At 40.7% G+C, this 25,949-nt stretch overlaps 1 protein-coding gene across 8 annotated transcripts in view; it reads right to left on the reverse strand.

The window, feature by feature from the left end:
• Nucleotides 1–25,949, reverse strand: part of LOC119498410 (myomegalin-like) — a 51,900-nt gene that overhangs the window by 16,483 nt on the left and 9,468 nt on the right. For 4 of the 8 annotated variants that reach the window (XM_037787282.1, XM_037787279.1, XM_037787281.1 and 1 more), the window contains exons 1-15: nt 8,414–10,056; nt 6,372–6,509; nt 6,154–6,273; nt 5,978–6,070; nt 5,658–5,882; nt 5,408–5,566; nt 5,222–5,323; nt 4,578–4,715; nt 4,288–4,467; nt 3,448–3,642; nt 3,170–3,352; nt 2,970–3,086; nt 2,815–2,883; nt 2,599–2,705; nt 1,679–1,818 (exon numbers count right to left, since the gene is read on the reverse strand). In XM_037787282.1, the coding sequence (XP_037643210.1) occupies nt 1,679–1,818; nt 2,599–2,705; nt 2,815–2,883; nt 2,970–3,086; nt 3,170–3,352; nt 3,448–3,642; nt 4,288–4,467; nt 4,578–4,715; nt 5,222–5,323; nt 5,408–5,566; nt 5,658–5,882; nt 5,978–6,070; nt 6,154–6,273; nt 6,372–6,509; nt 8,414–9,727 (3,280 nt within the window). In that variant the 5' untranslated portion in view covers nt 9,728–10,056. The other 4 variants (XM_037787280.1, XM_037787278.1, XM_037787283.1 and 1 more) reach the window with 3 other exon arrangements.

Genomic DNA, 25,949 nt, shown 5'->3' on the forward strand with positions numbered 1-25,949 from the left:
GTGCTGCTAGTGAGAGGGCAGGACGTTCATGGGTTATTATATATTGAACAATGTGCTCTGTAAGCTGAACTGACTGGAAGTGAGGCCCTGTTGTTTACATACTGTCACCACTCTCATACTGGGTACATATAGAAACTAAGGGGCACTCCTTGAAACTGTGTGTTGTTGGGTGTGTTTGTCTTTTTAACTAAAGTGGATTTCACTTTTTCTTCTTCTTTTTTAAAAAAGATCAGGGATGTTGAGTAAAAGGGCTCACATGAGCTTCCCTTATTTGGTGAATTTGTGTGTTTTAGTGTTGTGAAACAGCAGAACAGCCATGCAAACATTAAAACCATGCCACAATATCATGCATGAGGGAGGACATGAAGGAAATTTGGATCGGTAATTTATACTGAATTATCTACAGAAATCAGATATTTGTGACCATATTTAAATAATATTTTAACATATTGTGTGTTCTTATGCTTATAAAACTGTATATAAGGACAAACTAGGAGGCTGAGGATGACATAGGAAAGTGGATGATCTCTTGGGAAAGAAGGAAGGTATATCAAGGACCAAGTGGGAGATTTCAGATTTGGGATATTCTTAAAACAAATTCCCAATTAAACACAACAAACAGAAGTGCTTTTGACAAAAAGCCAGCACATTTTTTTTTTATTTCTGTTGCAATAAAAATACAAAAAGAAGTGTTGACAAGGATTCCATGTCTGAGGCTATAGATGAGGGCACAAATCCCAAGAAAATGTACTAATTAAATTATAAATTTAATGAGCAAGTCTTATTTCTGGCATTCACATCTCATGTGATTTATAGGGAGCACAGTGCAAACAGTAAAGTTACTGGATATTATATTTTTTTGCTTTCTTGGTACAAAGCTGAACTTAAGTTCAACAAGCAGACTAACTAAAAACAACACATACTACTAAACTACCATAACGTTACTTTTAAGTAATCAGAGCGCTCCTACCACCTTATATCTAACGCGGCTGACCTTATGTTTCATGCATATCTGTCAGACTAAATGTAACTAGTGCAGAGCAGGTAAATGAGAGCAATCCAAGGTTAAACTGAATTTAAGGAAACTACTCGGCCATCTTTTGGGATTTGTATCTTGGGCCTTGTTAAGTGTGCACATCCTGTTCACAAACAGATGATATAAAAACAAATGATGGATGGTGAGACGTTCCACTGTAAGGCATGAGCTTTGAGTTTCTCCACAAGACGTAACTTTACTGTGACAGTAAGGCTGGAAGAGTGACACCGGTGAGAGACAGTACACAGAAATGGCAATACAGAACAAAATCGCACTGCAAAGCAATACGCAGGCCGTTTTCAGAGACAATACAAAAACATATTCACACTCACAAAATATATTAATAAATATGATAATCTGGGTTGCACGTTGCCACTTCATACCACTGAGGGTTCATCTGAACAGGCTTCTGCTACTGTGAGAAATGCTTGTGCTATCTGGATGAAGCTGCCTGAAGACTGAAGGTCAGATTTATACATTTTTCACACATTATCATAATAATATTTTTTCCATATTTTTTCATAATAAATCTGATCATCAGTGGCTACAGACAGCTCCATCTCACATAAAGAGTGTCACTCAGCAGTGCTGTGGAGCATCACAGAGAGTTAGTGACCGTTAGTGCCCCCTGCCCATCCCCACCTCCAAAGTCAGGCTGCCTTTTAGCCGCCCGGTCCAGAACCAGGGCCATGTTACTGGTCCTAGCCAGGACCTCTTCCAGCTGTCTGCGGAGAGCCTGAACTGAGTCTAGCTCGGTGTGGAGGGCCTGGATCTTCTCGGAGCTGAGGAAAAGGAAAACGTGTTTCAGAGCAAAAAACAAAACAAAACTGTGACTTACTGTATTCCACAACGGCGTATTAGGGCCATTGTTTGTAAAAAAAAAAAAAAAAAAAAAAAAAATGACTGAGCCCAGGGAGATGGGGTAATATTCTGAGAAAAAACTAAATTAAAGTCATAAATTTGAGAAAAAAACTGATATTCTCTGAGATTAAAGTGGCAAATTAACAAGAAAAAACTTGCAAAATTGCCCTTTTCTGTTTTGTTTTCCCTTCACATTGACAGTTAAAAGCATCAGCGTGTAACCATGGTAACGCGGTGTGTTCAGAGTAACGTCTTCTCAACGGTTGTTTTTTAGTGTTAACTGTGCTGAAATAAAAGACACACGCTTTCAAAGATAGAAGTTGTCTCTACTCGTCCTGTAACTTCTATAATATTAGTACTTGTGTTCATAAGAAAAAAGAAAATGTGTATATGTATCTTTCAGGATCTTCGCCTTGCTCAGTGTTCTGAGTTTTTTTTCTCGTAATTTATGACTTTATAATTTTGCGGATTTGTGAGATTTTTCTCGTAAATTTGCTACTTTAATTTCAGAGAATATCCAAGTTTCTTTTGTGTAAATTTGTGACTTTAATCTTGGAAATTCTGAGTTTTGTCTCTGAATATTACCCCCCTCCCCCGGCTCCATAATTAGATATTTTTCCTTAACCTACAATGACCCTAATAGGCTGTTGTATTATTCACAGGGAACTGGTTGTAACATGACCTGGGTGCAGCTTCCCTACCTGTCACTCTTGGTGTGAACGTGCGTGAGATTTTGGTATAATCTCTTCTCCGCCCTCAGGGCATCATTCAGCTTGTTGTACTCGGACACGAGCTGCTCCAGCACACACTAGATCAGAGCGGCAGGCAAGGTAGAGGACATGATTAAATACATATTATTGAGCAGTACAAACAGCCAAACACTGTCTAATTGGTAGAGAATGAAGCATAAATCCTACTTGGTGATCAGTGCTGTCCTTAGTGTCCTGCTGGTGAGCCAAAGATAAGCGTAGAGCAGAGAGCTCCTTCTGCAGGGAGAGAGGGCACAAAGACTTGTGAGATTAATTTTTTAAAAAGGAGTGTTTTTATGTGTCATCACAGTTTCCACACATACCTGAGCCTCCCTCTCCTTCTTCAGTACCAGCTGCAACTCATCCTGGAGAGTCTTCATCTCCGCCTCGCTCTCTTGAGAGGACGACTGCATCACCTCCTCCTGGCCCTGCATGAGCTCCTGAAGGATGAAGTACACTGTGAATCAGCTGTACAGGAGATGGAGCAAAGGGAGGAAGCCGAGGGAAACTAATGAACAGGTACCTTGATGAAGGCTTCTTTCTCTTTGAGCAGACTCCGCAGATGCTCCGTCTCTCCTCCCATCTCTCTCTCCTTGTCCTGTTTCAGCTCGCACAGCTCCTGCTCTTTTGACGACAGCTGTCTGCGGAGCTCCTGCAGCTGGCCGGTACGCTCGCTGATGACAAGTGAGAGCCGGTAGGAGTAGTCCTGAGAGAGAGAGAGAGAGAGAGAGTGAAGAGGTTGAAAGCTTTTTGTTGTGCACAATCAGTTGCATTTCTATAACCATTACCAACAGGACTTACCTGCAGATACTGGTCCTTGGAGCTGAGAGTGTTCAGCAGGTCCTGGACCTGTCCTTGGTGTTCATTAGACTGGCGGCTGCGGTCCGACAGCAGTTCCTGGAAGAGTTTTTCTTTCAGCGCCAGCCGAGCCTTCAACTCCTCTACGACGTCAGAGGGACCAGCCTGAACTCTGGCAACGAGGGCGGCTGTCAGGTCCTACACACACACACACTTTTTATTATTTATTATGAAGACATACTCTATAGCCCCTACCCTCTATAACTGTCTCGTAAGCAGCTTACATCTACCATTTAATTTGTTAGTACTTATTATTGTAATATTGTGCATTTCCTTTCTTTTTGATTATTATTATTTTAATTAATTTCAATTTATTCTCTACTCACTGACAATATTTACTTAGCATTATTATTATGATTATTATTATGATTATTATGTCTGTTTTTTGGCTGTTTCTCCTTGCTTTTATTTTATTTATTTTTTATTTAGTTTATTTTTTATTTATTCTTTTATTCCTTTCTCTTTTCTTTTCCCCTCACATAAAAATACTGCTTTTGGATGATGAATATGATGATTATGTTATGGCATGTTCTTTGTCTTATTCATTTTTTTATTGTATGATGACATGAGTTTGTATCTTGGAGAACAAAGTACATGTATAGATAAATTGAGTCAATAAATAAAAAGTTTTTAAAAAATGAAAGAGAAGCCTGTGTCAGCAGCACACCTGTTGTATTTGTGAAAGTGAAAACAAGTAGCACAGGTTTGTCTACGTGGACTGTTTTTCCAAAGCTTTGAAAATTACACCACAATAAAGGCAATAGATGAGTGTGTGTATGTTACCTGTGCCTCCTGGCTGTGTGTCTGTAGAGCGGCCTGTAGCTGACTGATGATGGTGTCTTTCTCTCTCAGGGTGTTTCTCTCCTTCTCCTCGCCCTGCTGCTTCAGCCACTGGAGGTTCCTGTAGGCCTCTGCCGCCTGCTCCAGCTCCAGCTCTTTGCCGCGCACCAAGGCGTCCAGACTCTGATGGTCACAATAACAGGTGTAAACCACACAAAAATATAAAAAATAATACCTCATATATGTCTCAAATGTTCACAAACCCTGCCAGCTACTGTGTGTGATGAGCGTACCGTGATGGTCTCCTCGTTGTTGGACAGGATGCAGCGGAGTCTCTCCAGGTCTCGTTCCTTCTCCCGGAGGGCCACCTGCAGCCTCCTCACCTGGCCCTCGCGCTCCTCAACGCAGCGGAACTTGTCGTCAATGGAGCGCTGCAGACGGCAGAGATAAATCACACTGCTGCTATTCTGGGCACCCTCGACTGTGATATTCATCATGTTCTGAGATGGTGTGCAGTATCGTCCAAAGCTCCTGCTCCTTGCAGACTAATTAAATCCAATAAATCAGGGTTTGAAATTAACATTTCAACCACCATCATCTGATTTTTAGGAAAGATTCTTCTTTCCCACTACTGTGCGGTTGCGACGGGACTTAAAGAAGACAGTAGTGGTGTTTTATATCCGATCTCTCCTTAATAATTCCCACCAAGATTAAAGGGAATTTAATGCTGACCTACAGATTTAGGGGGAGTGGCTCTTTTGACTGCTGCAAAATGCATACTTAGGTCTTTTCTCCTGCACTGAGTGTGCTGGGAAGACTGCCGCATTAATCACACTATATGGTACAGTGATCCACATGGAACAATAGTTCACGCTATTTTCTACCGAGCTACTATTCATTTATGTCCCTGGTGTGTATATGAATGTTTGTGTTTTACCTCCAGAGCTCTGTCTCTGTCTTTAACACGCTCTCTTAGTTTCTCCAGCAGGGCATCTCTTGGTTTGGAGCTTCCTGTTGACTCCAACAGCTCTGAGAACTCCTACAGATAGAAAGATTTTTTTTTAAACAGGACAGACAGCATGTGCATCTATGCAACTACATACTGTATGAACTGACTGATTACCTGTAACTGTTGCTCCTTGTCCTGCAGAGAGAGTTTGAGCTGCGTGACGCTCCTGTCTTTTTCCTGCACCACAGTGTGTCTCTCTGCCTCGGCCTCCTTCAGAGCTGCTTCTTTAGCCTGAAGCTCAGAGCGAGTTTTCTGAAGGGCACAGCGCAGGTCCTGCGGCACAGAGACGACGAGAGGTCACACATGCCGCATCCTTCATACTTCAAGACTTCTTTCACTCTCGCACATTCACAAACACACTAACCTGATTGTGTTTTTCGGTGACCTCCCTGTGCTGCTGCACCTCCTGCAGATCAGAGTTGAGTCTGTCTTTGAACCTGGACAGGTCGTCTCCTTGCCTCTGGCTCTGTCTCAGACTCCTCTGGCTGGACTCCAGCTCCAGACCGAGAGAGAACAAGGAGCTCTGCACGCCCACCAGCTCGCCCTGCAGTTGGGCGAGCGACAGGGACTCGCTGACCCCCTCTGCAGCCTAAAGAATGACCGCAGACCAAAGACAAGGTTTGTCACTATCGATAAGGGAGGAATGATCTTGGATCAGGGGTTGCACCACTATATGAATCTCACCTTGCACTGAGCAAGCTGGTTGCGGTGGACCATTTCTCTCAGCTTACACAGCGTGGTGTTCTGCCCCTCCATCAGCTGGTACAGCTCCTGGGCCTTAAAGCAGAATAAATCACAGGTATGAGCACCTTCTCAAATACAGATATCTTCTCACACAGGTTGAAGACAAAGACACTCACCTCAGTGTCTTTGGTGCTGATGGAGTCTGTAAGACCCTGAATGGTTCTTTCCTGACTCTGAGCTGCCTGGCGGATCGAACGCAGCTCGCACTCCATCTCAGTCAGCTTCTCCTGCAGCTTCTACAGACGGAAACAACAGGTAACTCTGTCATCAGTTCTCAGATTTAGATTTATAAAAAGCATATCTAACTGTAACAAGGTGTTTTCATGTGCCATACCATATTGTTGGCCTCACTCTCGTGGATCTTGGCCTGCAGGGATTGGACCTGGAGCTGGGCCTTCTGCAGCTCGCTGACACACTGACCGGCCGCACACTCGTACTGGTTCAGTTGACTCTGCTGCTCCTCAACGAGGCTCTGCAACGAAGAGAATAAGGTAAGATATCAGTGTTTCAAGTTATAAAAAAACACTCACTGCACATGTTAACTCGCTTCTGACTGAATCCAGCAGCTGAATTATTTGTGAGGAAGATATTTTGTTTGTTTCAAATTCATGAAAAATACAGCAGCTGCGTAACTTTCATAGTGGATTGTTTAATATGTGTACAATGTGTACAAACTCTGCCCATTCATGTGTGTAAAAAGCCATGATGGGGAAAGAGCCTCTGGAGTGGTGTGAGAGTGTCTCTGCATGCATGAGTTAGCACAAGCGAGTCTGCTCAAAATGTTCTATGCCACTATTATCTTTACATAACCTTGTTTCCAACTTGTCCTTACTAGAGGAAGTCATTAAGATCAGTCATGTCATTAAGATACATGGACTTAATCTACTTTGATTCACCAAGATTTGTAATTTAATGTGGCTGAGATGAAATTAAACACATTCTGATTTTTACCGTATCCTTTTCTAATAGAAATGATTAAAATGCACATGTATGTATGGGAGTCTATTTCTGATAGATCTCCTGTTAAGTGAAGCTGTCCTTGTCGGTTTGTGCTGCCTTGTTTTAACTTTCAATAAAATGTTGAATATAAAAATATAAAAAACTAGGGTTATTGTACTAGCCAACCAGAGCTGAGATGATAGGGTGGTCTGACATCGTGTGGATCACTTTGCCTCAAGGGCTCCGAGTAAAAATAGGCCAGTGGTGGAGTCACTCTGTCTTAATGTCTCCCCCACATCTAACCTACTTCAGTCAGCAGCCCCGGCTCCGAGTTCACACAAATACACACCCTACAAAATCTATTGCTGAGGATTAATGTCGAGATGAATCTTGTATTGCACACACGCAAATACAGAAGCAGAAAATCCTGTGCTACAACATACTAGTTTGTAACTGGAAAAACTGGGAGACTGGTATTTGTCTGCAGGCAGTGTTCATGCTCCAGAGTATTTAGCAGCTGTGATGGAAGTAGATCCTCAATCTAAAAACATTTAAATATATAAGCTAGGGCTGCAACAAAACAATTATTTTCATTGTTGATTAATCTGTTGGTTATTTTCTCGATTAATTGATTAGTTGTTTGGTCTATAAATTGTCAGAAAATGGTTAAAAAATGTCGATCAGTGTTTCCCAAAGCCCAAGATGACGTCCTCAAATATCTTGTTTTGTCCTTAACTCAAAGATATTCAGTTTACTGTCATAGAGGAGTAAAAAATATTCACATTTAAGAAGTTGGAATCAGAGAATTTCTAATTTTTTCCCCCTTACAAAATCACTCAAACCGATTGATCGATTATCAAAATAGTTGGAGATAAATTTAATAGTTGAAAAATAATTGATTCTAATATAAGCAATTCCATATTAAATTTGTTAATGTTTACACTCACTAAATTGTCAAGAATGACTGTGCTTTTTACTATATGCTTTGTACTTTATTGACATGACTAATGGCCTCTTCGTGTGTGCACTCACACGCACACAAACTAGGTAAATTAGGCCATGTCGAGTGTCACAGCTTACCCTCACCTGACTGCTCATGTAATGTATTCCCACACAACTAAGTGCACACAGCACTATAGCTCACATCCTCCTGGGTACAAGCTTGTTGGAGAAGCTGTGGGCCGGATTTAAGTGACTGACAGTGGGATTATGAGGCTAATTAAGATTAAAAGAAGGGGTGCGAATACTGGTTTTGTGGGCTGCTCTGTTTGTCTGTCAAACATCAAAGCCTGTTCGGTTGGTTCACTCATACCGCTGCAGATACTGCAAACGTTGCAGTGCATAAGCAAAAACCCCGCTGTGTGTTATCATCCTGCAGTAGTAAAATCCCCGTATTCATCACCATCACCATCACCATCCTTTGTTGAGGTTTTATACCTGGTGAGGACGTGGGGGAGGATACTCTTTGTACAAATCTTCCAACAGATCTTCCATGTAAGTCAGATCCCGATCAACCAGCCTGATCAGGGGGGTTTCCAGCTCAGGTGTTGGCATGTGGTTGTCTCTTTCTCCCTCTGGAGATCCGTAAGACATTCCCAGAATAGGATCAGGGAAGCCCAGCCTCGAACGTCCGTTACTGGAGCTCCGTCGGAGCAGCACCGGCAGCTTGCTCCCCTTAGAGCTCAGGACCGGCCGGTAGACGGCATAGCTCTGCAGCAAACAGAGGGCCAGGGAGAGGCTGGGTCCAGGTGAGGCTTGGCCATGTGGGCCTCCCATGTGCTCCTCAGAGAGGGAGTCAGATATCCGGTCATCTATCAGTTCCCTGGGGGAGCTGAGAGGCCCATCTGTTACGGCTCCAGGCTGAATGTATTCCTCAGTCGTCTCTAAGGATGCAAAGGAGGGGCTGGAGCTGGCTCGTCCAGCCAGGGTGCGATCGCTGTCTGATGTCCTCGAGCGGTCCTGAGAACCAGGGACCAGAGTTAGAGAGGACGGAGGTTCCTCTGAGTCCTCCACATTATTTATTTCCCCTACTCCTTCTCCGCCACCTCCTCCAGTCACACTGGCTGAATATCTGGACGACGGCCCACAGGAAATACTCCGCGCCAGCTTCCTGGGCACCTTACAAACCGCTTCATAGTCAGAGTCCGCCACCCGCCAGTAGGAACACCCTCGACACCTCCTGGGCGTGCTGGAAACACAACGATGTGAGCCTCCGACTGTGACCTCTGACCCCGGACCAGCAGGATACTGGGGTTGGTGGTGGTGGTGATGTTGACAGTCAAGGCTGTCGTCGGCCCAGGACTCGTACAAAGAGTAGACCAGATCCTCCTGGAGCAGGGCGCAGTACTTTGCATGAGTGAGACCTGAAATGTCCACCATCCCATCCCCTGGTCCTTCATCACCTCCAGGCGATGTCACAGCACCCTCTTCGGAGTTAGTTTTCCGGTAGAGCCCACCGATGCACTGCCTCAGCCGGTGTTTCTCCTGCAGGAGCCTCTGCAGCCTCTCGATGGACAGGGCCTCCACGCGGGCGATCACCGTGTCGAAGCGGTACATGCGGTCCAACATGAAGGTGCACTTGGAGCAGGCGAACTCGCCTCTGCCGTCCCGGGTCAGCTCGCTGCCGAGAGCGTGGGACAGCAGCACCTGCAGGTTGAGCTTGGGGGTGGGATGGAAGATCCATCGCCGCTGGTTACCGCAGAGCTCCCGGCCACAGATGCGACACGTCTCCTTCATCTTGAGATCAAGCATTCCACAGGTCTGTAAATGATTCCCTATTTACTCTAACATGAGGACACCTGAGTCCTTAGGGTGAATTTGATCCCATGTGAGCACAAAAGAGCATAATGTTTCAAGCTGCATCAGTAAACACATGCTTTTTAGAGCACAATAAAAGCCTTTTTTATGTGAAATAGTGTACTCCTGACGTCAGTCCTTGCATTGGCATTGAATTCAAAGGCTTAAAATGAAATGAGGTAGACAAAGCTGGCAGAGAATGGTTGCACATGAGGTGCATGGCAGGACAGAAAACCATGAGGTAAAAATAGCTTAATAGATAATGTGACTCTCATTAAATAATCTCCATCAGTGCAGGATCACCATTGATTTGCTGGAGCTGGAGGTGGAAGTTGCAGGTGCATGGGGAATATGGCGCACAGTCACTCCCACAGACGCACAGAACAAGTCATGTGAATGTCTCATCAATCAGATGCAGTATATTTATCTGGATATCGTTCCTCTTCGTCCTGTTTTCGCATTTCCCCAACAGCACCGCACAGCACCGCACCGCACCGCACGCTCCTCTGCACAATCAGTCGGCTGTCATGGAGACACCAGCCGCACCGCACCGCGCGTCTCCAGGTTAATGATAATAATGACCGGGGATGCGTAATAATCCGGACACGGAGCTGTAACAGGCGTCCCGGGACAGTCCTCTGCAGTCTTCCCCAGAAGAAGGGACTCTTTATTCATGTCAGAGCCTCTACCGACAGCTCAAGAGGCAGAGACGCGCTCACCGGTACTCTCAGTGCGGCCGGTCTGTCGGAGATCCTCCGGTCTGATAACGATGCTGCAGCCTGAACCAGACCTGCAGCGGCGGAGCGAACCATTCAGAGGACACACAGGGGGGGTGGAGGATTCTCGGTGCAGCCATACAGAGACGCTCACAGTTTATTATCCGCTATGATTCAGATTCTAAATTAATTTTATATTTAAAATACAGAATAAAACGTAAACGCTGCGAATATTTGCTTAATTTTGTGTTTTTTTTGGTGTAAAGAGACAGAATGATGCTCCCCTGGGAGTCTGTTTCTTCCTCTGGTCCGGTTTTACTAAGCTCTGTGTCCGCCTGACTGAACAGGTGAAATGCTCAGTAGCATGCTGACATTAGTGACGCTCTGTAAAATTAAAGAGTAGAGACACACTCTGTTCTATTCTATTTTTATAAAAAATGTATTGGTATGACACAGTTTGCCACAGCATGCTGTACAAGGTTCACAATGTATAGTCAGTCATTCTTATAAGATATTATATATTACAAAATAATAATAATTCTGTACAAGGTTTACACTTTACTACACTAATACTATAAGATGAGATATAATATTTTATTTTTTCTAATATCCTATTCTATTCTGTGTTAAAGAAAATCGAATATACAGCACGAATATACCACTGTCTCTCTTTATTTAATTTTTGTATCTATTTTTATTTTATTTTAATTATTTTACTTTTGCAAGTAGTTACTCATTTTTTATATTATTATTATTATTATTATTATGATTATTATTTTTTTTGTCTCTTTTTTGTATATGGGCTTCATGACTCTGCTATGACTTGCAGATATTCCTATATTTTGTGAGGATGCATATGTATTGGTATTGTATCATATGCCACTGCCCAATGTAATGTTCTGTATAATAATAATTCTGTACATGGTTTAAACTTTACTACACTAAATGCACTGTACAATAATACTATAAGATGAGATATAATATATATATTTTTTTCTAATATCCTATTCTATTCTGTGTTAAAGAAAATCTAATATACAGCACAAATATACCGCTGTCTCTCTTTATTTAATTTTTGTATCTATATTTTTATTTTATTTTTATTTTTTTACTTTTGCAAGTAGCTACTCATTTTTTATATTATTATTTTTTTTTAATTTTTGTCTCTTTTTTGTATATGGGCTTCATGACTCTGCTATGACTTGCAGATACTCCTGTATTTTGTGAGGATGCATATGTATTGGTATTGTATCAAATGCCACTGCCCAATTTTATGTTCTGTATAATAATAATTCTGTACATGGTTTACACTTTACTACACTAAATGCACTGTACAATAATACTTTAAGATGAGATATAATATTTTATTTTTTCCAATATCCTATTCTATTCTGTGTTAAAGAAAATCGAATATACAGCACAAATATAGCGCTGTCTCTCTTTATTTAATTTTTGTATCTATATTTTTATTTATTTATTTTTTACTTTTGCAAGTAGCTACTCATTTTTATATTGTTATTATTTTTTAATTGTTGTCTCTTTTTTGTATATGGACTTTATGACTCTGCTATGACTTGCAGATATTCCTATATTTTGTGAGGATGCATATGTATTGGTATTGTATCATATAACACTGCCCAATATTATGTTCTGTATTAGAAAATTCAAATAGAGCTCAACCAATAAACATATATTACAGCACAATGTCAGATCTTCAATAATAATAGAGACAGTTTCTAATTTCCAGTACTTTACTGTAAACTGTACTGCATATGCAATACAAAATACAAACCAAAACTTTTATTGTTTTAATTACAATTAGCGTAAAACATTGCCTAATTTTGTATTTCTGCAATAATTACGTAACCTTTATGATTATACTGGGAATGGTGTGTATATAACTTCATTTGACCACCATCATGTTCTATCATGCATCCAGGGTCACATGCCTGACCTTTAGTCATTATTTTATTGGGCTCGAGGCGAGACAAAAGCACGTTTTCAGTGAGCAATGAAACCAGTTACCATGACGACACATACATACAGCAGTTAGAGATGGCTGCAGTGTGGTGAGGTAAAGATAGCCTGAGGTAACATATGATAAACTGTGATTATAGATCATTATCATACTGACGGCATAACAGAGTCAGTGCTTCACAGAGTATCGTTTTAATAATCAATGCATTGAGACAATTTTCATATATAAATGTCAGTTTTGGTTTCAGCTGCATAACTGCTGTCTGTCCTCTATTAAGTAATAATATTAGTGGAATTAGGTATTTTTAAGACATGATAGTGGGTTCTGCTTATTTGAGCATTTATAAAGCATGACAAAGAATTAATGCTAAATGAAAAAAGTTGATATTAAAGTTAACTTAAGTTGACTTGCTAACTTGCTAGCATAAATACTGTTATAACAGTATAGTCATACTGGTGTGGTGTTCTTGGTCCTTTAATAGCGGGCCTTAACCGGTGTCAAAACATGCTATTGCCTCGAGATTAGTATTATTTTCACTTCTCGTTGCCGTGGTGCAGATATTCCAACAATGATGTGACTGTGATGGTCAAACAAGCGGGCCTTTCTCATTCATTTGACTGTGCCGTCTCTGCAGTGACCACAGTTTTTGTTTTCCCAAGGGTGCACAAACAGATGGTCATGCTGTCACGCTGTGGCTTCAATGCTGATACTCAGTGCAAAATCCCCTGTCGACCGTCAATATACTTTCATCCTTAAAGCACTTCTATTGCTTCAGGACAGAGTAACCGATCAAATGTATTCTCCTTAATGTGTGAGTCAGAGCCGGGGGACCTTGTGTCTGCTTCCAGATCCTTGATTGCTGATTGTTTGAGACTTAATTACTGGGCCTGAGTCATTTTCTCTAAATCAGATGTTTGCTAGAATTTGCCTTAAGGAGGTCACAGACAGCACATGTGGGAAGCTGAAAATAAGATATTTCTTCTTGTTGATTGGATTTAATGTTCATAAATACAAGCAAATGTATACAGAATTTAGCTGTTTACAGTGTACCAACTGTTACAAAATAGTCCTAACAAAGGAAACCCTGGAAATAATTGTCTTAGGAGGTTTCAGATGACATTTTTTCTTTCCGGGCTCTTCCTCTCTCTCCAGACATAGATTTGATCTAAATGGTCTGTGGTGTCTGGGGAACTAATTAAGAGCTCTTATTGCGAGTGTTTGTCTGAAACAACACCACGTGATATCAGTGTCGGGGTCGCCGAGCACTCAAAGGTCAACCTGACCTATCGACAACCCGGCTGAAACCAGAGCCGCTAAACTGCTAACCAGCGAGATGCCTGCATGCACACACACACACACACGCACACATATGGAAGAAGGCGCCTCATGAGAATGTGTACACGCACGCACACACACAAGACCCCAGTTACTGATCCTCACATGATCTGTGAGTAAATGCAAATGCAGCTGTACGAACAGTTTCTGTCACTCACTTTAAACATTGTGCGATATGCTGAGTATTGCGATTTATTACCTTTTTTCAACTGCAAATTATGCAGTTTGTCAACATCTGTTTTATCTAATAAGATACCGTTTTCACTCTGTTCACCTCAGAGTTTTCATCCACCTTTCTTGAGGTCAGAGGTCAAGGGACCCCTTTGAAAATGGCCATACCAGTTTTTCCTCACCAAAATTTAGCCTAACTTTGGAGCGTTATTTAGCGTTCTTCCCGACAAGCTAACATGACAAGGTTGGTACCAACGGATTCCTTAGGTTTTCTAGTTTCATTTGATACCAGTATTTTCTAGCTGTAAGACTGAGCCCGCTACAACCTCTGAACGACAGAATTGCATCAGATTTTTAGGAGGTTAATAGTTTATATAATAAAAGATTGATACTTGACATCTGCCACGCAAAATATTGCAATTCTATGCTGTGGTGATTTTTCCCCCCAACCCTTACACACACCACCAACAAAGAACTGTCACCTCCCTCTGCAAATGTCCTCTGCACTGACCCCAAAACCCATATTTCAACACACTAGTAGGTCAAATTCAGCCCTCAAAAAAGCAAACATCCTCTCTTCGTTGTGCTCCTATTAAGCATTTTCTCACTCAGACACAAAATGTTGCACATCATATGCAAATTACTACCCCTTTTCACACTCTAGACACTAGCCTATATTGTTCCCTAAGTAACTAAATGTTTTGCACATACAGTGTCCATCATTGAACACACTACTCAGCTTTTACGCACACATGCGTCCATTGTGAAATCTGAGCAGAGAGGCGGCCTGGCTGACGAATACATTTGCATCCTTCATCTACAACTGATTTACAAGTTAAAACACCTCGCCCAACAAAAAACATGTTTGCAACAAATACTGTGGAGCATTCAGGCTATAGCCAAATAACATGAAGCAACACTGCATGATAATAACGCTAACTATGGTTATGATTATTGATTTATAGAACTGCAAACTGAATGTAAAGCCTCCCTCTGGGTAGAGGGAGCTGATGTGAAGGTAATGGTCTCCCTCCATTTGTAGTTTCATAATGTGTCTTTGGGGATGTTGGTGCAGCTAAAGCCTGTAAATGTAATGAGATTCTTGCACTTTGTGTGATGAGATACTGTAAATCCTCTGTAAGATCTTGCATGGAGAGCCTCTCATGATGCTCCATCCATTGCGGTATTACAGGACTTACCAAGCACTTTCTTTCATGTCATGTTCCTCGCCTCAGTTTGTTGGCTTTAGAGGAAAGTTCATCAGCACATAACTATGCCGTTGGCCAATCAGATTGCAATAGGCCACATGCCGATGATGAAACATTCAGTGTTAGATTGCACAAAGATGAGCTAAGTTTCAGCTCACCACAGGATGTTTCACTTACTTGTTGCCATGACATTGTATTACAGAGAGTAGCCGTATTGATTTTATTATGTTGATTTCTGCACAAAACATTCTGCAGAGGCAAACTGTAATACTGCACGTTTCTTCAGTGGGAAAATGAGAAAAAAATGGTTGAACTTCGATAGTGTATGTTGGTTCTGTACCACGACCTCTTACGCTTTCCGTCATATTGCAAATTTTCTCATCTCCCTCTATCTTAAATACTATAGGAAATTTACAAATTATTCAAATATGTGTCATGTTTTATCAACAGTTGTCAGCTCTTGTGTGAAACATGCTGTGTGCCTCTTCTCCATAGGGAGGCAGAGTCTGTCTGACATTAAACAATGAGAACTGTGATGCTGTTCTGACACTTAGTGGAGAACTCTATTATAACATGTAATGAACCAACACAGAAATACAGAGAGCCACATACCTGCATCTCCTGTTCGATGCGCAGCCTCTCTCGACCAAGTTCCTCCTGATAATACTGTAATAGAGGAGACAGACTATAAACATACTGTATGCACTAATGTGAGAATTAAAAAACTATTACAATCAATCTTTAGATTAAGGAAACATATGCAGAAAAAGGAAAGTGAATGAATAAACCTTCACCAAATATCAAATTGTTGTTTTCTTTAGATGACATCAAACTTTACGGCAGTGTTATTATAGATTACTTAAACAAAAATAAATGAACTGAATTGAAATAAAAACTATATCTTAAGAAAAACAAAAACTAAACTGAAACTACTGTATATTGCATTGGTAAAAAATTAATAAAAAAAAAATTAACATTACTTAATTTCAGTTTTAGTTTTTAGCTATTGTATATCCCTACCTAAAAAAGGAGACCACATGAATTTCCGTCAACTCTGATGATATTTAACTACAAAAATTGAACCAACTTGACATTCCAGGAGATGTGTTATGCCGCAATTGCTTCACATCGACTACTAAAGTAGCCCGAAGAAAAACTGAAACTAAAACTAGCAAAAATTAAACTAAACTAAACTAAAATGAAATTAAAAAGTCAAAATAAAATAAAAACTAATTGAAAAATCTAAATATTATAACCTTCCTTCACGGGTGTCAATACTTACACACAAGAAATTTCTCTTCTGGAGATCAATGAAGGCTGACTTTATCTTATCTTACATGTGCCCCTGCAATGTGTGTGTGTTTTTTTAAGTAGTAGTTTGTGCGTGCAAACATCTCTTGTGACCTTCATGAATAGCTGTTAAAATAAGGTTTAGGAATGTCACATCTGCTGCTTCAGGAGCCTCTTTCTAGAATAGAAGTCTGGCCAGAGGAGACATGGTGGTCCAGAGGAATGCAGTAATATTAGAAGGCTTGTTTACACCGTGCAGGGTTTGATAAACTCTACATACAGTACATGTATATCTACATACATATATATAAGGGATAACTAGCTGATATAAACACATTTACTGAAGGGTTTGCTCTGGTTAGAGAACGTTTGGGTGTCCATTTGCTAAGACTCAAGAGGATTGTTTTATGTTAGGTGTCATTGAAAACAGGAATCAAATGTGTACATACATCCACATCCTTGTCCTTCTGCAGCAGAGATGAAGACAACTCCTGAACCTGTCCCTCCAGCTCTCCCACCCTAAGTGTGAGAGTCGTCTTCTCTCCGCTCAGCTCGGTGATGAGCACCTCCTTGGAGCAAAGCTCTTTAGTCAGCTCCTCTATTAACCTGAACACAGACAGGGATATTGCCAGTGAGACAGGGATGTGGATTTGGTTTGTTTGATACTGGTGTTTTTAGGAGATTTCTTTTGCACCTGTCTTTGTTGGGGCTGGATGGGGACAGGATGCTCGGAGGCCTCTCGTCCTCTGGGATGTCCTCCATGGGGGCGTCTAGGGAGAGGAGGGAGGCGTGGGAGTGCGATCCAGCCAGCGAGGCCATCCGCTCAGCCTCGCTGCGTGCTAGCTGGGCCTCCTGGAAAGTACACACACGTTTATAGTTATCACCTGTGTGCTTTCAGATCAACTATAGCTGAAGGTGTGAGCGGACGAACCTCCTGCAGGAGCTGGATCTTGGTCTCAAGCACTTGCTCCATGTGGTCGATTTCCTGCTGTCTCTCCCGACACCGTCTCTGCAGCTCTGCCTCATTGTGATTGGTCAAGCTCTCCGCTGTTGTGCTGTTCAACAGGGGTAAAAGGCAAGTTGATCACATTGAATACGGCCCAAATCAACTCAGTTTATACACACACACATACTGTATGTAGTCGGAGGGGTCAGCATTAGAAGCAATGATGTCATTACTCTCCTGTTTGCTACGGTGCTCACGGGATACCCAACACCCTTCCACTTATAGCAGAGATGAAGTAAGCTGCCCCACCCATGGTGTAGGCTTTTATTGTCATGGTTAGTGATGTTCACACAGTCTGAAAGGAGTGAAAGGCTCGACGAAGAATAGATACAGCAGTGGATGCAATTTGAATCCTTTTTCCTGGACTTGAAACACGCTGTGAAAGCTACATATATTCCTCGCACACATCCTGTTTCTTTACATTCTCAGTTCATGACGCAAGAGTTCCCCTCACTCCTTGGACCCCAACTGTGCAAGCATCTGTCTATATCACTTAGTCAGTCAACAACGACGCCATCTCAGAATTTCTGCTCCCAGAATGGCGCACGCCTCTCTGTCGCCATGAGTCCTGTTCCTGGACTCTCTCTACGTACGTTTTTAACTCCCGTCGACCACATGCAACAGCTCAAATAACTGGGATATTTTGAACCAGTCTGAGTAATGCAAATGTCTGTCTCGTCATGGACAAATGTCCTTTATGTGTAGTGGGCAAGACCTTCGTGCTAAGTGCCAGCCTTTCTGCAAGACCTCAGTAATCTTGGTCTGTCAACAATACAATTTAAACTACTGAGAAATGCTGTAAGGCCGGCAAGAACAAGTGTTGGTCAGACTGTAACAATACTACAGGATGTGAAGAGAGGGAGTGACAACAGACACAAAAATAGAGACAAGTAATAAGAACCATTTCATCCTTTCCAAGAGCACCAATAGTTGGCCAATGATGAACTACAGTATACCGATTTAAAGGTCAACAACCCTGACCTTTAAGCAGCATCTCTGTTGATTTCAGCAGTATCGCAGGGTCAACTGTTATGCACTGTAAGCCATATACAGTGGGATCTGAAATGTCACCATGCTAACAACCTAGAAAGAACTCCACCTTTGCCTAGATTGCCCATTCAATCTACTAAACTCCATCAGCAGGTTCAGGCTCCATCCTGGAGCAAAAGAAGCCCCATAGATAGAGGAGGACATCTGTTAAGACAGTGGTTCCCAATCTTTTTCCTTAAGGGACCCTTTTCTGTCATTGAGTAAACTGACGACCCCTGACTAAGTGATATGGATTTATGTATATTTCATATTACAATCAATGCATAACAATAACAGAAGAGAACAACTGATAAACTGTACAATTAACCCAAAAAGTGAATGCAATAACTGAGGGGCGTTTGTGTAAAACAAGCGATTTGGATGAATTTTGAGCAGATTATTTCCTGTGAATATTGCATTATTATTATTATTTTTAGGAATTTTTAATATAATTCTCTGCCTATATTATAATTTTTCTTTTCATTTTTAACAATCATACATACTTAATAGGCTTCTTTTTTTTGACAGATTCAGTGTTTTCGTCTCCCTGACGTTTGACCATTGTTCTATTATCTCTTTGCTTGTTTTAACTGCGCACTTTTCTAATGCATATAGGTAAGCTTGTGTTCAGGTCTTCACCATGCCCTCATCCTTTGGGATTTCTTTAAAGTATATATCTTAAATAATAATCCAAACATTAAAAATAACTATTTCATTAATTTTGTTCACAGAAACGAATGAAATGCTGAAATATAGGCCAACTGTATATATATACTGTATTTTTTTAAAAGTTGTCTTACACTCCTTAAAATCAAGAAGGCCTCACGACCCCCGTGAAGCTTTGGTGACCCCCAGGCTGGGAACCAGTGATTTAAGGAATCAACAGTATCAAAAAGGGACAAACTATTGTCTTTAAATAACGTTAAATGGTCTTGTCTGTCTTAAACTACCGGTATACATAATTACTATTAAATCACCTGAGAAAATTGTTCGAGCACCAAATTATGTTGAACAGAAACTTGGATACTTGCTTCCCTGGAAGCCCCCAAGCTGAGTCCCCTGGTTAAAGGACAGTCTCCCTCATCAGCATATCACATTATCAACACCAGCAGGTGTTACAGCCTGTCGACAATAATCCTGAACAAGACTTTTGTACCATGTCAGGGCTTTAAAGTTGTGGGTTTCATTCGCCTATCCATGAAGGTTTGTGTGTGTGTCCATAATGCCTGTGTGTGTTATCTCTCTCAACTGCTGCATGACATATGAGCTGTTAGAGATATGAGGTGTTACCACAGTGAAGACAGGAACATGGAGCCAACATCCATAGATGGAGGTGCACACACACGCACAACTCTCATATGTCAAATGGATCCAACAGATAAATCAAAGTGTTATCAAAGCCCACCGGTACACAGTATGTACTGTATTCATCAAAGTATATGTGACCATAGGAAACATTAAACTAACTGGATTCCGTTATGTTACACAGGCTGTTAATAGACAGGAGATACTACACTTACAAACTGGGGGATCTTAGTTGATTTAAGGTAAGAGTTGCACGTTACATTAATGATTTGTGTGTCTTACAGTGCTTTGTCCAGATGCTGCTGTTTCTCCTGGAGCTCCTGCTTCAAGCTCTCTACTTCCACCTTCAGCTCGATGTTCTGCAACAGATGAAAGTAGAAGTAAGGTCAGTCATCTGTTAATCCGTCATTACACATCATCAACACACATCAGCATTAAATCATGCAACAGATAAATGACCCCATTTGTAACTATACTGCAGTATCAGTGACAGTGATCGAGAAACCCTGCAAAACTGGAAAAACAGATCAATTTGAGATGGATTTTTTTAAACTATAAATTATGTAATTTAATACAATTGTATATATAAAAAAAACAAATACAAATCTTTTTTTTACAATGTTATACTTGCAGACCTACTAAAAACATGCAAGATGTGGGTTGCTGCACCTGATTCGACTGTTATCAGTTGATTGAATGTGCGTTATCGCTCGTTATTAGCATCATAGATATGGGTTATTAGGGGCCTTCAACGACTACTATGTTGTAAAACTGCATGAAATGTTACGTTGTGTACACAAACAAAACAGCTTATTTAGGTTTAGGCAATAAAACTACACATTCTTTAGGTTTAGGCAACAAAAGCACTTAGTTAAGTTTAGGGAAAATAAATAAATAATACATTTTATTTGGTGGCGCCTTTCAAGACACCCAAGGACACCTTACAAAGATAAAATAATACTCAAACAGATAAAAATAGCCAAAATAACTAAGTTTCAAAAGTGAAAGTGAACGCTTGTGAACAGAAAGACTGCCACACGTTGTTAGTTTCAGTCCCGTGGGTGAAAACCCTGTGTTTTGTGTCCCATCCATCGCCCTCCTCCTCCATCCCATATGGAGTTTAACACTGTCTATACTACAGCGCCTCACTTCCGCTTTTGCTCCAGTCGTAATTACTTTGCTCGTTAGAGGTCGCTATCGTCTTCTTTTATTCCTTCTTTTGGTGATAAACCATGTGAATGGATGACAAAACCTAATATTGGATGTAGCAGGGCCCTACTGACCAACATCTATGAGGTGTATAACCACTGATAACCCCCCATTTAATTACCTGATAACAGTCTAATCGGCTGGTTGTCCATATAGCTGCCATATTTAGCTTGTAACTTTATATCACAAACAGTTTGTAGTTTATACAGACCTGTTACTTTCTTGTGCCATTTAGTTTTCAAATGGTCTTCTATGTGGAAAATAGGATACAAATTTAAATTTGTGAGGCTGAAACAGTAAAATTTATGGGATGCACAGTATTGTCAAGTGTATTAAATAACATAAAAACATGTGAATATTAAAGCTTCAATACACCTGTGGTTCACCCACACAGACTGAAAACTAAAATGTAAAATTTTACAACGGGGATAACAAAAATAAATCACGTCTTAATACAGAAGTTATGTAGTTTGTGACCTTGTTAAGTTTGTAAACTCATGTAAAGTTTCATTATGATGGGATAAAAACACAGAAATAATCACCTTACACACTTGACTTATCATAGTTGCAGCAATTATTATTATTAATAGAAAAGCTTACATGCTGTAAATCCGGTAGTAAATCTCTTTGTGTCTGTAGGCTGTCTGTCTGTATACCTGAGGTTCAGTTACAGATTCTACATGAAAAAACACTGTATTTCAATGCTTATATGTTCACTGGGTGTGTCTGAATCTAATGTATTTTTCCCTCCCTCACATCTCGAGTACCTTTTCGTCTTGTTTCTTACATCTCCTCATCATGCACTAACCACTCTCTTTCTGCCGTGTGAATCAGGGCTGATGAGTGTTATGTATCATGAGTGCAGAACATCTGACCGAGCTGTCATGGCTGGTATATTTAGAGGTGGTGAATTCAGGCCAGCTCAGATATTCACCCTTGGGGCCAAAGGCTAAACTCCACAGTTTGTTTACCTGCTGGAGTCCACAGGGGACATTCAGGACCAATCAGGGCTCTTACGTTGGGCTAGGGGACGGAGGATTTAAACAGCGGGATTGGAGGGGCTCATTCTTTCCATTCTGACCTTAGAGAGCAACGAGAGGACAGTTTATCTGTCTGTCTGTCTGTCTGCTGGACTCATCAGATAGCTGTTTTTTTATCACTACATTTTGGCTTTATTTCAACAGATTGTTCACTTTCTCTTGTCTCTCATCTGTCCCTGTGTCTCTCTCTGTCTCTCCTTCCTCTTCCTTTCCCTCTTACTGTTTTAGAAAAGTTTTCTGTTTAAGCATGTCCCTGTCTGGTGACCTTATCCTGTCAATGCCAGAGAGCTTTATGTCCGTAACTCTCACGAGAGAGCCGGGCTACACGTGCACCAACACTCGCAGCCTGAAACCAACTCCTAAACACGTTCCTGAGAGGCACCATGAGTGCTCAACGTGCACATACTGCTGTTTACTACAGACATGCACACATTCATTCTGCACATGTGATCAAAGCACATACAGTACAGTAGCACTTAACACATAAACTGGTCATGTCAAATCAGAAAGGGACAAATATCTAGGAACAAAACCACAGGCTGAAATTACACATCTACGCATTTTCACTGCTCATGGAATGGATTTCAGGTTATTTAAAGTTACGTTTTTTGGCAAGGAAAAACAACAAAAATGAAAACATATTGTTTCTGTTATCAAAGTTCTTGAACTATACATGTGCAGTAAGAAAAAAAAAAGGACGGCAGAAATCTTAAGGGATTCTTAGGATTCTAAGAAATTCTAAGGGACATGAGGTTGTGTTTAGTAAAGTAGAAAAGATGCATGTTTAATTGATAATCAGTTTCTGTATTAATCCAAGAGTGTATATGCAAAGAAATCTGTCTTTACATGGTTAATACCAGTTCTAATAATGTTTTAAAGTCTTGAATTTATACATTTTTTCAGGGTTTATTTAGACTCTTTAAGGACATAGACAGAAAGCTCATATTGATAATTAGACCAGTTAATCTCGTAAGAGTTCAACTGTACACTATTAAGTAACGTAATGCAGTAGAAACTAGAACTTATGCAACACATGACCAGACATGTGCTGTGACGGTAAATGATTCACCTAAATGCTCTAATAATAAATGATGTAACACACAAGTAAGAGAAACACATATTCCTGTGTCTGTGTGTCAACAACTTGGCTTACAGTACGAGAGACATTTTCCCATCTTGAAAACATCCCTCTATATATAGACACCCATCACGGTGCACCTGCTATTCTGGCCCTGCTGGCCCGCCGGCCCCCAGCAACAGAGCCCCTAATAACCAAACTGTACTTAGAAACACTGACAGGAGGGTCACTCAGAAACCAAACACACCTTCAGCACTGTGACTGATCAACTACTGACAGATATTATAATTTACTCTTAATTCATCTATTCATGCTGCTGCTCATTTTGCCATATTCCATACTAACCATACTCTGGTAGCATCACTTCAGTTGCATTAATGAAAACAGTGAAATACGCTATTTTCAGTGCAAGATGCTAAATACGATTACGTTCTTTATGAATCTGCAGATTTTCTTTATGAATTGATTATTAGTTCTGTCTGTAAAATGTTATAAAATACTGAAAAATCCGAATTCAAAGATATTCAGTTTACTAAGATGAGAGATTGAGAAGCTGGAAGTAGGGAATGTTTGTCGTTTTTGTTTGCAAAATTAATGATTAATTATTATTAAAATAGTCACTGTTTAATTCTCTCTCGATCACTTTCTCGAGTAATCGTTTCCGCTCTGAATTTAAATGCTTTAAAGGTGATAAAAGCGTGATTTGGAGCATTTCTATTGCCTCCGCACGGCTCCCAACATGGCGAAAGCTGTGCCGGCATCTCACAATTAATGGTGCTAACAACACTAACAGTGCAAACAACCAGAGGGTGGGTGCTACGACATTATCAGCTATAACCACCGTATGAAAGCATTGTAGAGCTCACGTGCACGAACATGCACTAAAAGCACTCACGGCTGGCCCGGCTATGTAAACAAAACACGGAGAAACTCGGATTACAACACGCACAGAGCGGCTTCATTCTCTGCTGAGGTAACGTTAATGCTCTGGATATCATAGAACCTTTAAAAATATACACCAATGTAACAAACCATATCAGAGAAACATACAAACACACATAAGCGTGCGTTATGATGCATGAGTTGTGTCATATGGACACCCATACGAATGCATGTGATAAATAAATCAGTGCACTCAAGCCTGCTCTATAAATAGAGTCTCTGGAGCTCTGAGAGAGATCACTATGTGCCCAGGACCAACACACCTAGTCTGTACTGGATTACACTGAAATGCTTTGGAGGACAGGAACACTGACACTCAACCAGCAGAGCAATGAGCAGCTCAGGTCAGATAACAACTATACGGAACAAAGATTTAGTCTCCAATAAAACTGAGATTAACCTTCAGCCACACAGAGTGAGAGGCTGTGAAGCACAAGGCTTTACGTGGGATCAGTTTACTCAATCACTGCTGGTATGCAGTAATTGTGGAGGATAAGTGGCAGGACGCTCATCAAACAGCCATTTAGTTCTTCTCATATCAAAGAGTTGTTGATAACCAGAAGGGATTTGGAATGAAGGGAGATAGAAAGAGGCGGGTTTTAAATGCCGGCTGGCTCGTGTAACGACAACTGTAACAGCTGAACCGAGTCACCTTATTGTAGGTGCACACTTTACACACTCATAAAGAGAGATGCACACTTAGAGACAAACAGAGTGCAGAAGCATACAGATATAAACACATGCAGAGGAAGAGGGATGAAAAATGTTGTAATTTTAAGTGCAAAAAATTAAGAAAAAAAAATCTTTTTTATTGCATCTTGATTAATTGGTTGATTGTTTAATCTAGAAAATTGTAAATTTGTAAAAAATGCCCGCAACAAATTTCCCTGGCCCAAAGTAACGACTTCATATTCCTTGTTTCGTCTGAGAAAAAAGCAACAAATCCTCCCATTTGAGAAGCTGGAACAAGATAATGTTGGAGGACTTAAATTAAAATTAATACATAATCATAATGATGTCACTTTTCTGTCAATAGATTAATAAATCAATTAGGCACAGGCAGCAAAACAATAACAACAACAACAACAACACCAAGGTGGAGCATAGCATCACTGAATTTCAGTAACAAAACCAAAACAATACTTTTTTCAATATCCTCATTTGTGACCTCAGCCCTCCTGATTCAGTCACATAGCAGTCACTACGCAAAACGTTATTTTGTACCTGTTACATAGTAATGGGTTGTATCTTAAGAAGTATTATTGTGGTCTCACAGATGTCAACTGTCTGCCTGAGATGAGTCAAGTCAAGTCAGTTTTATTGATACTGCACAGCCCAATGTCACAAATCACAATTTTGCCTCAGGGGGCTTTACAATCTGTACAGAAACCCTCTGTCCTTTTTGACCCTTTACAAATTAAAATTGAACAATTCCACAACGTGTATCAGCCGCTGCCTTGGCCTGTCATAAATAGTGCAGCAACAGTCTGTGGAAATACATTTTATTATTCTTTGCAAAAAGTCTGTATCTGTGGGATCACGAAAATACATCCGAATCTGCGACATCCTGCTAAAAACAGATAAAGATTTGATTTTTCCTCAACTGAATCATGGAGTAACGTACGTGCTGGGGTCACCTATGAGGCTATAACTTAATAAGAACTCCTCAAATGTTGTCTGAACACAAGCAGCCACACAAGAACTTAAATGGGGAGTTAAGGTCTTTTGAAGTGGGGTATGAGGTACTTAAAAATAATGAATTCATAATCAGTGTATTACCTACAGTTAATGACAGTTGGCGTGCCACCAGTTTGGAGAAACCGAATAGAGTACCGGCATCGAAGCAAAGTAATGTACTGCTGTGGACGGG

Source organism: Sebastes umbrosus, chromosome 12 (assembly GCF_015220745.1).
Source record: "Sebastes umbrosus isolate fSebUmb1 chromosome 12, fSebUmb1.pri, whole genome shotgun sequence".
NCBI lineage: Eukaryota > Metazoa > Chordata > Actinopteri > Perciformes > Sebastidae > Sebastes > Sebastes umbrosus.